The sequence below is a fragment of the Neolamprologus multifasciatus genome, chromosome 18 (genome assembly GCF_963576455.1).
Source record: "Neolamprologus multifasciatus chromosome 18, fNeoMul1.2, whole genome shotgun sequence".
NCBI classification, from domain to species: domain Eukaryota; kingdom Metazoa; phylum Chordata; class Actinopteri; order Cichliformes; family Cichlidae; genus Neolamprologus; species Neolamprologus multifasciatus.
Genome location: NC_140456.1, coordinates 25,376,310 through 25,388,325, shown reverse-complemented (window position 1 = coordinate 25,388,325; position 12,016 = coordinate 25,376,310). Strand labels below are relative to the sequence as shown.

Sequence of the window (12,016 nt, the reverse complement as noted above, 5' to 3'; positions counted from 1 at the left end):
AGGAGCAGGATTTTAAATTAAAGACACACTGAACCAGCATGGCTACCACAGCGTCCTACAGTGACATGCCATCTCATCCGGTTTGCATTTATTTTTCAACAGGACACCTACCCCAAACACACCTCCAGGCTGTGTAAGAGCTATTTGACCAAGAAGGAGAGTGACTGAGTGCTGGGGATGGTCTGCCATTTCAGGCAACGACCTCATGAAGCTCATCAAGAGAATGCCAAGAGTGTGCGAAGCAGTGAACAGACAGAGTTGAGTATCATGTGTATTTCAGACACGTGGCACTGTTGTATGATCTAATAAGCCCATGTTGGTATTATTTATAAAAATGCTACAGGCCATATTTTTAAACTGACCATTTGTGCAATCAAAGCTTTGCCAACTTGGAAAATTACTTGCAGGAGCAGATGTTCTTCTTGGGGCTTTTAAAAAGATTTTGTAATGTGGTAAATGTTGCAAAAGTGTATTATTCCTGTTGGTTAGTTTTTTCAAACCAGACTGCTAAAAAAAAAATCCTTGAAAATTAGCACATATATTAAACTAGAATTATTATAGTAAAAAGTCCATTACCAATGTTTTTCCAGTCCTTTCAGTGGGCGTGCATGTTCACCAAAGAAATAAAAACCAAGCAAAAACCTGTCACATGCACAACTTGACAAAATACCTTAACCCAAAGTTAGAATGTGAGTGGTAAAGGTCTGAGGTCTTTTCTTCCTCCTCATCCACCAACTGGACACGGCAGATGGCTGCAGCTCTACAAGCCTGGTTCTGCCGGAGGTTTCCTTTCTGGTAAAAGTGACTTCTTCCTTCCTTCCTGTCAACATGTACTTACTCACCTGGTTGTTAGGGTTTCTGCTGATATTGTACCATCTTGAAGTATTTGCAGTATACAAATAAAATTGGGAACTGCACTGTAATAGTTCCCAAACCTGTCCAAATGTGAGCTGGTTCTCGAATGACCTCCACCAGCATCATGTTGGCGAAAGAGTTAAATAAATCAGGACTTGAACCCATATGTGTCATATGATGGTCCAGTTCTCTGCTTTATGCTACTTCACCGACTTCCTTATGCATTTAAGCTACGGCTTCAACTTCACTGGCCAGTTGTAGATATGAGTTAGATATGAGTAGTTATGGCAACAACAGCTACAATTTCTGAAGCAAAAACACCAACACAATGATATCAGGGAGCCTTGTCGGGCATTAGTGTGCTACCCACCAATCAGAAGCTGTAATAGTCTTTAAAGAGAAACCCATTTATTTAAAGAAACATTACAAAACAACTCTCAAAAATGTCAAAAAAGGTGAAGAGAACATACGTGCCATTCTAGCAAATGCACAGAGGTCCATTCTGAAAAGAAATACTCTGAAGCCAACTTTGATTGGTGTCAAAAGTCCCAAGACCAAATGGGGGGGGGGGGGGGGGGGGGTGGGGGGGGGGGGGGGGGGGGGGGGGGGGGGGGGGCTCAGTCATTTCCAGTACAGAACGTCCACAACACAAACAGCTGAGGACAATGATATGAACAATGATTGGGGGCTTCTTTTACAACAAACTCTTTCATACTCAAGTCCTCGCAGTTGTGCACATCATCCTTGTTTGTCCTGTGTTTTTTTGCCTTCCCTCCAATTAGCAGAGCGAGGCATTGGGGTCTGCACTGTCCGCTCCATCAGAGAGGTGGGGTTCGCCGTGTGAGTCTGAGCAGGACAGAGGAGCGTTTGAGTATCATCTGTGTCTTCCTTCCGGTCAGCTAACCAACAGTGACGAATCTGCTGCCTTTACTGCTCTGAGCTGTGGCAGCGCGGCGGTCTTTTAGGATGCGGAATCGCTCGTTCAGAGTCATCGACGTTTGCTGTGGGGAGAAAGGTCTGAGGTTACAACGCTCTACAGCTGGAATGAAAACTGTCCTATATCTGTGGATTAGACGACACTCAAGCACACTCTCACCGGTTTCCCAACACTGTTGATGTCAAACTGCAGAGGCACTCCTTTTGGTATCTTCTTCTCCACCGTTTCCATCTTCATGGGGGCAACACTGGCAGCAGGGGGATGCAGGGTCCAAGCTGTTGGGGGCCTAAGTACAAGGCACAAAGACAGTCAGACAAAAGGAAGAACTACCTTCTGTCGACAGGAGGACATCCTTCAGCAAGGGGAAAGACACAAACAAATAGGGCAAACTAGATACTACAGGAGAGTGGGTGACATTTAATGACTTTTAATAATGGCATAGAGACATATAGGAAGAGAAAGGAGGTGGAGTTGAGGAGAAAAGCTCAGTGCATCATGGAAAGTCGCCCAGAGGCACCTGATCCAGCCCTATAGGCTTTACCAAAAAGGCAAGCTTAAACTTAAAGTACTGTCTGGCTCCCAAATCCAAACTGGGAGCTGGTTCCACAGCAGAGATGATAGCTGAAGGCTCTGCCGCCTATTCTACTTTTGGAAACCATGAGCAAGCCTAAAGGGAAGGATTTGAAACTCAGTCATGGATTAAACCAGAGCCAATAGAGCGAAGCTATTCCCCATTAATACTCTTGCTGCAGCGTTTTGCATCGTCTGAAGTTCTTCCACAGCAAGCGAAAACCCTCATTTCATTCACAGCAAGGTCTAAAATCAGTGTGTACTGCAGAGATCCTACTGAGTACTTACTCAGGCTGTGTCCTGGCTGTGGGGTTGTCTATTGAAACAGTCAGGATTCCACTGCTGGCTGTCGATGTGCGCCACCTGTTGGACAAATGGAAAAGGTGCCTCGTGTTACACAAACAGACACAGACCCCAAAAACGGACAACAACGGTGCCCTTTCCCTTCTAAATGATTCACATCCTCAGTGCGAGTTCCTCTTCCTCACATATGAACATACAACGCAGGTTGTCAGAAGTATACTCACTGGCGTGTTCTGACTGGAGGTGTGCGGGGAGTTGGCTTCTGCACTTGGGCTTGTACCTGTTAAAACACATGAAGCACAAGCAGAATGAGAAGAGTCCACGTGGCCACGAAGACCAGCTTCACTGCTGGTTTGATTTAGACAACAAACACACTACGTAACCTCTCAGATACCTTCAGTCCCCTGCGAAAAAGAAACGTGGCCTGTCGTGCTTCCCTCTGAGTCTGCTGGACAGGAGGCAGCGGTCTGCATGAACAGAGCACAAATAAAATTAAAAAATCTAGCTGTGTAAACTATGTAGCTGAATCAAAGCTGAATAACATCGGTCTCTCCTCCTCTAGAGCTGAAATCAAACTTAACATAATGAGTGATAAAAAGCAAACATTCTCACCTTCGCCGCAGTTGAAAAGGCCTCCTGACTGACGGGGCGTTTGGGCCTCTCTGTTGATCTGGCTGCCTGTACAGCCGCCTCTGTACCTCTGGCTTCCTGTACTGGGCTTCAGTGCGCTGAAAGAAGGGCCTTGTTTTCTGTCTTGTTTTCTGAAAAAAGACGTGAACGGCATGAACTTTCAAGTACAGCAGACTTACTCAAAGGAGGAATTATTTACAGCGAGACACTAGTTGTTAGTAAGCGATTCTGTGTAACATCAGGTGAAAAAAGTTCGCTAAAATATGGGACTGCTTTTTCACTTCAGAAGACGATACTATCCTGAAAATTGTTTTTTATTAAGGGGAAAAGCTATCCAAACCTTCCTGCCCTTGTGTGAAAAAGTAACGGACTTTCAGGGATCAAAATATCATGTGGAAGGTTTTAGTCTAAAAAACTAACACAGCATGTCATTAAGAACATCACACTAACAGTCAAACATGGTGGTGGTAGTGTGACCGTCTTGGACTGCTTTGCTACTTTAGTGCATGGATGACTTAATGTAACTGATGGAACCAGGAATTCTGCTTTCAATTAGGTCAGGGGTGGGCAACTCTAGGCCTCAAATGCCGGTATCCTGCAGGTTTTAGATATCACCCTGGGTCAACATACCCGAATCAAATGATTAGTTCATCACCAGGCCTCTGGAGAACTTCAAGACATGTTGAGGAGGTAATTTAGCCATTTAAATTAGCTGTGTTAAATCAAGGACACATCTAAAACCTACAGGACACTGGCCCTTGAGGCCTGGAGCTGCCTACCCCTGACTGATCGGAAAGATACCAGAAAGTTCCACCTCTGAATGGCTCGAAAAATCGTTCTCAGTGTACTGGCATCCTCAAATCTGGACTGAAATCAGACTGAGAAGCTCTGGCATGACCTTAAATGGGCTGTTCTGGCTCAAAGACCCTCCAACGTGGTTAAATTTAAAAAAACGTAAAAACCTGCAAAGAGCCACAGCGATGTGAAAGACTCATTAGCAGTGATCACAAACATTTGATTGTAGATTTTGCTCCCAATGGTGGCACAACCAGTTATTAGATTTAAGGGCCAATTACTTTTTCCACACACGAGCCAGTTAGTTTTTTTTTCCCTTAACAAATAATCATCATTTTAAACTTTTTTATTCACTCAGGTTATCTCTGTCTAATATTAAAATCTGTTTGATTATCTAATTTAAGTGTAACAAAAATGGGGGGGGGGGGGGGGGGGGAGATCAGGAAGGGTGCCAATACTTTGTCTGTGCATGTCAAATGAGGTGTATATTTGTTGAATTTCACTATGAAAGAGATCAGATTTGGATTTATTTTTTCACCAGCATTTTGGTAAATATTTGTGGCTCAAAAAGAATATTTCTTTCTCCATTTGATCTTAATATACGTACTCTGTTTGTAAACTTTCTGTTTGACAAAAGCATAATATAAGAAAGACTTTTAACTTTAACCTTCCATACTTTCATTATCGGGAACCAAATTATATCCTTGATCCATGTCTGCATTCCCAGAGCTCCAACATAAAGTGTCTGGTCTCACACATGGGGACACTTTGTGAAAAGTAGACAGTTTCCTTCACATTTAGGTTTTTGCACCACACTGGGGAGCACACAGCTTCCTGATTTCATGGAGGTTGTGGTATAAAGTAGTAGTACTTAGCAGAAATTTAATTTTGCATGTGTGCATATTGTAAAGCGATGCTAACGCAGGAACTTCTCTGACTTTTGTATACCTTAAAACAGGCAAAATGATTTCTACCAATCGATGCAGCGATTATGTGAAATAACTAAAATGAACTAAAACGTTTCTGAACTTTCAAAGTGTGCTACCTCCTGAGCACAATATCCCTCTTGAGAAACAGGTCATTTAAATAGGTCAAACAACCACAGGGGACACGGCTAACGAAGAAAGTTTGACGTTCCTGGACAATACGCAAGAGATGCTGATGTCTGTTGCCAGGCGACAAGATAAGGAAAAATAGCTAGCTCTGGTTGTGATGAAAGCGAGGCACATCACTTCTCTAAAGTGGGCCTACTGGTACATTCAGCAAGCTATACTAACTTTAGGAAAACATAATAAATGGAACCAAATTTTAAGAGATTTATTTATTTTGTCCACTTTAGAAGTACTTTGAATATGATTTACAACTAATACTAGCAGGACTTAAGTTGATGAATTATTCCAACATTGCTTTATGAAGGTGTAGCGTCATTTTCCAGCATAGCTCCATTAAAGCTGTATGTGTTCCAGGTCTGGTTTCTCAGTGTTTTGCCCCCTAATAAGGCTTCAAAAGCTGGAGTGATTCCCACGCTTTAATAAAACCACAATAAGGTCTGCGCTTGCCAGTTAATATGGCAGGGCAGTATTGTGGACTATAGCTCATGTCTCCTCCAGTACCTGGTTGAATGCTGATCTGTTCAGTGTGCCGGCTCGCTTCAGCAGAGCCGCTGGTCTCCTGGCTGCCAGTCCCGTGATGACCCCCTGACCCCGTCTCCGAGCCACTATTGGTGGGACCTTTCTGTTTCTCAATTTGGGACCTCCTCCTCGGGGAATGCCACCTCCTGGTAAGTATTGGAATAGCGACATTAGATAAACACACTTGTTTCAGCTGGGGTGAAAAAGAGAAGCATGAAGCTAATAATAACTGAGAAAACGTAAGCGAACACACCTCTCTGGGCTGGTCCTGCAGTCCTCTGTGAAACTCCCTTTCCTTGGATTAAGCGGCCTTTCTTCTTCACTGGTCGGCGGTTCACATTGGCCTGTCTCCTTCTTAACTGTTGCTCTTTTTTGTTCAGCCGAATAATGTCATCTGTTAAAATCATCACACGAGCAGTGATCAACATCTGCGAGCCCTCTGACAAGTGCTGCCTGTCTAGCCTAGCTAGCTACTGGCGACCCCCCAGTAGTTAGGTGCTAGTATTATTAGCTTGCAATCTATTTTAGTAACGTTGCTCATAGCTGTGTGAGGGCCTTACCCAAGGACATGTCGACTTTATCCGGTATAGGTGTCCTTTTCCCTCGGTCTGCTGTGAAATCCCCCATGCTCATACTTCAAACCACAGCGAACAACCCAAGTGGACACAGAAATGTAGTTAGCAGCCGTGCTAGCTATCCGCTCCTTTCCTGTATACGCTAGAACAGACACAAACCGCCTCTGCCGCGCATGCCCCGTGAAGACGTGACAGACATGCACTGTGGGAAGTGTATTTCAATTCAATGAAAACACAGCGTTACAAAACCCGAACCAGCGCGCTCATGTAAGTGGTTGTGTAAGGGAAAACGCCACGGGTTTCAGACGCCTGGCTGCTGCTGTCACGACGGCTACTCAGTCTGTTGTTTATTCGTTTAATTTCACATTTTGTTGTCCACTCAAGCGGAGCCTGCATCATTTGAAGCTTCCCACCCTGTATGCTGCACTGTGTTTGGAGGAGGTATGTGTCCGTCGCTACGGAATCACTATAAACACGTTTAATTGAGCTTCCCCGTTGACTCAGTTCTTGTAGTTTGCAGTGTCGCTTTGTTCATAGAAAGTTTTCCAGTCTGTAACTGTTTTGCTCACATCTGCAAAAACTCTGAATTTTGAGTTTCGCTGTTTCTATACGATTTCCTGCAGCACATCACCTTTTTCTGCACCAGGGCGCTTCTTAAAGCTTCTCCCTCACCATCATCAGAGGCCCAGCAGCCCCGCACTCTTCTTCCTGACCAGTTTCTTCAGCTGCCAGCCCACCATGCCAGGCACGAAACGCAAGGCATCTTCTGCAACGGCTGGCAAGGATCACCGTGCCAAGCAGCAGAAGCTGGCTCCCGTCAAGCAGAAGAAGAAGGAGAAAGTTGGGGGCTGGCTGCAGAGTCTTGTGCAGCAGCAAAGATCAGAGAAGAAAGACGTGAAGTTCAACAAAAAGCGCCTGCGTTTTCTATCTGATACTGAAAAGATAAAGCAGGGCTCAGAGGGTGTGCTCTACTGGATGATAAGAGATCAGAGAGTACAAGGTGACCCATCAAAGCAGAGCCAGCAGTGCAGCAATGGCGCAGCCTCTGTTTGGTTTGCATTTTCTCACTGTCTCTTCTCATGACGTATGTGCGCGTTCCCTCTGTGTGTTTAGATAACTGGGCACTGATCCATGCCCAGCGGCTCGCCGTGAAGGAGAACCTCCCTCTGCATGTCTGTTTCTGTTTGGTAGTGCCCAAATCAGAGCTGTCTACTCTGAGACATTACAGCTTCATGCTGAAGGGGCTGGAAGAAGTTGCAAAGGTACAAACATCAAAATGAACATATAGTGAATATAATACTATTCCTTTAAAGTAAATACTGCACAGAGGGTGAGCTCTCTGAGTGCTTCTTGTTTTACAAGTGTAATCTAAAATGCATTGTTTTATAAACAGAGCTTAATAAAAGGAACGTTGTGATAGAAACTTGTATCTGTTGTTATATGAGAAATATTTCGTACATTAGTTGTGCAGTACTACACCAGACCAGAGGAATCGCTCTTGTTTGAGTCTAGTTGTAGTTGCAGGTACTACGCGGTGGGACATCATCAGTGAACCAGCCTCACTCTTGCTCTTCTGCCCATATAACAGGAATGTGAACAGTTAAACATCCAGTTCCACTTGCTGCACGGCGCTCCCGGGAAAGTTCTCCCCGGCTTTGTGTCCGACCACAGCTTTGGGGCCGTGGTGACTGACTTCTCTCCTATCAGAGAACCGCTGCAGTGGTTGGAGGACGTCAAAAAGAAACTTCCCAAAGACATTCCCTTCATACAGGTATGAAAAACCCCTCACTTTCTGAGATCCAATTTGCAGGAGGTGTGTGCTGATAGGATGCTCTGTATCCTGGTTATTGTCTGTCCCCAGGCTGTTTTCTCTCTTTATTTGTTCCCCTGATTCCAAAGTAATAGGTATGAAAACTGATGCAGCAGACCTCATTCTCATTTCATGCGTATTGACTTTGTTTTTCCTATCATTATTTCTTGAACACTCTATTTTCCTTTTATAGGTTGATGCCCACAATATTGTTCCCTGCTGGGTAGCTTCACCTAAACTGGAGTACTCCGCTCGGACGATCAGAGGAAAAATTACCAATCTGTTATCAGAGTTCCTCACTGATTTTCCCCTGGTAGACGCACACCCCCACACTGCTACGAGAACCGCCAAAGTAAGTGCTCGAGAAACAGTGAAGTGAATAAATGTTGAATGTACTGAGGATAAAAGCGGCGTATTTATACTTTATAGTGAGTTCAAAGACTCTTGGATCAGTTGAGAAACAATTACAATTTATCTTCTAGAGGTCATGAAATTATTCATTGCTTTGGGGTTGTTGTTCTAAAATCAATTGCGAGGCAAGTAAGCTGTCAGGGAGGCTCATCGACGGGGAGCCTGGAAGTCGAGCTGCTGCCAGAAAGCACACACTTTTACCCTTCAACTCGATCCTCACTTCCACACATTATTTATTGATGACTCGGTATAAACTGGAATTTTTTTTTAACTGTCCAAAAGTTAAAGCTCTCTTTCCCCTTGTAGTAGTTATTAAAGCTGCAGGGGTATGTGCTTTTGCTCCAGGGTTGAGATTGATATGCTACACATGGTTTGACCCCCCCCCACTTGATATTTTTCTAGCTGGATATAAAAAAAAAAAAACTTTCTCCTTTGCTTTTGAAGTTGTCAGATCTCTGTAGCACCACTGTATATATTTAAACTCATCCCTCTCAGCAGTGACTGATCTTTTCTCCTTTCTCGCTTCTTTACCTCACAGGGAGTAGACTGGGACAAAACCCTAGCCTCCCTGGATGTTGACAGAAATGTAAAAGAGCCAGAATGGGCCAAGCCGGGCACCAAAGCAGGGATGGACATGCTGGAGTCCTTCATTGATGTACGACTTAAACTGTTTGGCAGCCAACGCAACGACCCGAACGCTCCCGCCCTGAGCCAGCTTTCCCCCTGGCTCCGCTTTGGTCAGTATTCTGTGTAAAACTTTGAACTTAAAAAAAGAGTTTTCTTAAGGACATGACTCTCTAATATTATTCATATGCTCTAGTTTGTTAGTCCTGCCAATTCTGCTTTTGTCCTGCACTTGTCCAGTTTCCTCAAAATGTCTTAAGGACACACTGCACAAGATATTACTAGTATGGAGCTAAAAGCTCTTTAGGAATCATGTTGCTGGTGCAAAAATATTATTATTTTTTTTTATGCCTGTCAAACAATGTCAGCATTGGCATTTTTTTTTTGTAGATTTAATGAAATAAATGGGAACAAATGTGTTTTCTGACAGGCTGCTAGTAGCAAAGTGCCTAAAGATACAATTTAAAGTTGGTTCCTTAATAAGATGTCTGTTATGTGCAGACAAAACACTGGTTCATCCCTTGAGTTAGGAGGCTTTTTTATTCTTGAGTGAGTCACAGTCAGTGTTAAGTGGCTTAACAAAGCAGTCCTCAGGACTAAAAACGAGTAAGATAAAAAGAAAAGAAAAACTTTGAAAGAACTTCAGAAAACTTAGAGAACTTTTGCACAGGACCACTTTAAAAATAACAAGAAAGTCTGGCTACTTGGAAGCAAAATATGAATACATGACAGGTGGCTTAAGACCTTTGTGCAGTACATCCGGAGAAGAATCCTTAGTAGCATCTTGGTGTTCTGTTCAGTCTGTTCATCGCGCAATAACTGCTGTAATCCTCTTCAAGAAAAACTTGACTGCCTTCTTTGTAGATCTCCTTGAGACTTTTGATAATGTGGGTGAGTTCAGAGTGTTGCTTTTATAGATGGTTTAAAATCCCCCAAATGATGTCCTTAAATGATAAAAGTGTCCTACACACTTTCCCATATGACCTCCCCCTTGAGTTCATTGCTTAAGACAGCAGTTATACTCACAACTTTTATTGGTCCGGTTATCTCGGACATCCAGAAGGCATCAGCACGCCTGTGTTTTGAATATTAATGCCTTTCTTTCACGGCTCCGCAGACACTGAACATCTTTACAAGTTCAAAGAGAGCAACCGTGGCACCACATCACAGGACAGTTTAGCTCTGAAAGATTGCCGAACATTCTCTGAAGCGGGAAAGACATTTTAATTGCCTCTCCTCTCCATATCTGCCTTTTTGTCTTCCTGGTCCTTTTAGGCCAGATTTCGGCCCAGCGTGTGGCTTGGCAGGTTCAGCGCAACGGGAAGAATGCAAGTCAGTCCGTACCGGCCTTCATCGAAGAGCTGGTGGTGCGTCGAGAGCTGACTGACAACTTCTGTTTCTACAACAAGAAATACGACAGCGTGGAGGGTCAGTGGAGACCTCATTAAAATTGCATCCTGTCGACTGCTGTGACGTCGGTCGGATGAATCGCAAGCAAATTTAGTGGATTGAATCGAAGTTATTCAGCTTCATAAGTGTTTTTGTTTAAATATATTTGTGTCTGCGTCTCATAGGTGCGAATGAGTGGGCTCAGAAGACCTTAAAAGATCATGCCAAAGACAAGAGGCCGTATCTCTACACGCGTGAGCAGCTGGAGAAAGCAAAGACTCATGACAAGCTGTGGAATGCAGCTCAGGTACAACGTTCAGTCTAAAATGAAATGTTTGAACGCATTCGGTCCATGTTGTGCTTTTTCTAACTGCTGCATCACCACCATTAGCACCAGATGGTTACAGAGGGGAAGATGCATGGTTTCCTGAGGATGTACTGGGCCAAAAAGATCCTGGAGTGGACTTCTTCCCCAGAGGAGGCGCTCTCCATCGCTCTGTACCTAAACGATCGCTACGAGCTGGATGGTCAAGACCCTAACGGCTTTGTCGGTGAGAACAGATTTATTTAGACTTATTTGATCAAATATGCATTCGTTTTCTCACACACTCTGCTGCATTTTGGTCTCAAAGGTTGTATGTGGTCTATTTGCGGCATCCACGACCAGGGCTGGGCGGAGAGAGCCGTATTCGGGAAGATCCGCTACATGAACTACAAAGGCTGCCTTCGGAAGTTTAACGTGGCTCAGTTTGAGAGAAAGTACTGTCCTAAAAGTCTTTGAAGAACGATATGTTTGGAAGGATGCGTTAAAAGCGCTCGACAGCGTGGATCTCCTACACCTTGGCCTCAGGGACATTTTTTCTTGTTACAGCCTTTCTGTTTTTTTATTCTGTTCTTCACAGCTTGTTTTGTTCAAAACATTCGGTCTATTCTCGCTTGCGTCGACACTTTTACTAAATATTCAGACGTGTTCATGCATAATAAAACTGTAGGCTGTTTGTGGCATTTTAAAGTGAGCTTTAGAGAAAGCACTTTGGGCTTTGTTAATATAAAAGCACCATAAAAACAATCACATTACTACTGTCGTTCGGTTTTTAATACAAGTTTGAAGTCATTTTCTGTCCATTTGTATCATTTCCAACTCTCTCACTGTTATTTCTTTAAAGTTGAGATAAAGCGTGTTTCTTTAACAGACTGAACTGCTCTTTACTCAAAAGCATATTCCCACCCACAGTGACTAAGACGTAATTTAATTTGAATCCAACTCTTTCACCATTTAGCCAAGGTTTTCAGTAATGCTGCCTACAGCTATGTTTGATGAGAGGCTTTCCCCATAATCTAATCAAACCGGCCAATATGTTTTTTGTTTTTTCTGTAAACACATCTAGCATAAACTGTCAGCAAACAGATGGAAAAATAATACTCTAGACTAGAGGACCTCACATGATCCAAAGTGAATCTAAATGAAAAGTATGTACAGTATTAA

At 43.6% G+C, this 12,016-nt stretch overlaps 2 protein-coding genes across 3 annotated transcripts; one reads left to right on the top strand and one right to left on the bottom strand.

Moving 5' to 3' along the window:
* Positions 1–587: 587 nt before the first annotated feature.
* LOC146498080 (UAP56-interacting factor-like) lies at positions 588–6,477 on the bottom strand. Its single transcript, XM_085139216.1, has 9 exons — positions 6,282–6,477; positions 5,975–6,115; positions 5,704–5,867; positions 3,278–3,426; positions 3,060–3,132; positions 2,890–2,945; positions 2,651–2,725; positions 1,952–2,078; positions 588–1,856 (listed from the first exon to the last, which is right to left on the bottom strand). Exons 1-9 carry the CDS (start codon positions 6,352–6,354, stop codon positions 1,755–1,757), a joined length of 960 nt encoding a protein of 319 aa, XP_084995342.1. The 5' UTR covers positions 6,355–6,477; the 3' UTR covers positions 588–1,754.
* An 89-nt stretch (positions 6,478–6,566) lies between these two features.
* Positions 6,567–11,644, top strand: cpdp (CPD photolyase). Of its 2 annotated transcripts, none has more exons than XM_085139183.1 (10): positions 6,567–6,737; positions 6,943–7,296; positions 7,410–7,558; positions 7,885–8,067; positions 8,300–8,458; positions 9,056–9,254; positions 10,417–10,569; positions 10,716–10,837; positions 10,922–11,081; positions 11,163–11,644. In XM_085139183.1, the coding sequence occupies exons 2-10, from the start codon at positions 7,035–7,037 to the stop codon at positions 11,309–11,311; spliced, it is 1,536 nt and encodes a 511-aa protein (XP_084995309.1). In that variant the 5' UTR covers positions 6,567–6,737; positions 6,943–7,034; the 3' UTR covers positions 11,312–11,644. The 2 variants fall into 2 exon arrangements, with proteins under 2 accessions (XP_084995309.1, XP_084995308.1); XM_085139182.1 differs by having other exon boundaries at positions 6,920–7,296.
* Positions 11,645–12,016: the final 372 nt, after the last annotated feature.

What these genes read in the sequence shown, in the direction of transcription:
- LOC146498080 (XM_085139216.1), bottom strand. Translation starts at nt 6,354, where the DNA reads ATGAGCATGGGGGATTTCACAGCAGACCGAGGGAAAAGGACACCTATA. An exon ending in ACAGATCAGCATTCAACCAG is followed by an intron (nt 3,427 to 5,703) that starts GTACTGGAGGAG and finishes GTCTTTTTTCAG; the next exon opens with AAAACAAGACAGAAAACAAG. An exon ending in CCTTTTCAACTGCGGCGAAG is followed by an intron (nt 3,133 to 3,277) that starts GTGAGAATGTTT and finishes CTGTTCATGCAG; the next exon opens with ACCGCTGCCTCCTGTCCAGC.
- cpdp (XM_085139182.1), top strand. Translation starts at nt 6,715, where the DNA reads ATGCTGCACTGTGTTTGGAGGAG. An exon ending in CTGCTACGAGAACCGCCAAA is followed by an intron (nt 8,459 to 9,055) that starts GTAAGTGCTCGA and finishes TTTACCTCACAG; the next exon opens with GGAGTAGACTGGGACAAAAC. An exon ending in AGACCCTAACGGCTTTGTCG is followed by an intron (nt 11,082 to 11,162) that starts GTGAGAACAGAT and finishes TTGGTCTCAAAG; the next exon opens with GTTGTATGTGGTCTATTTGC.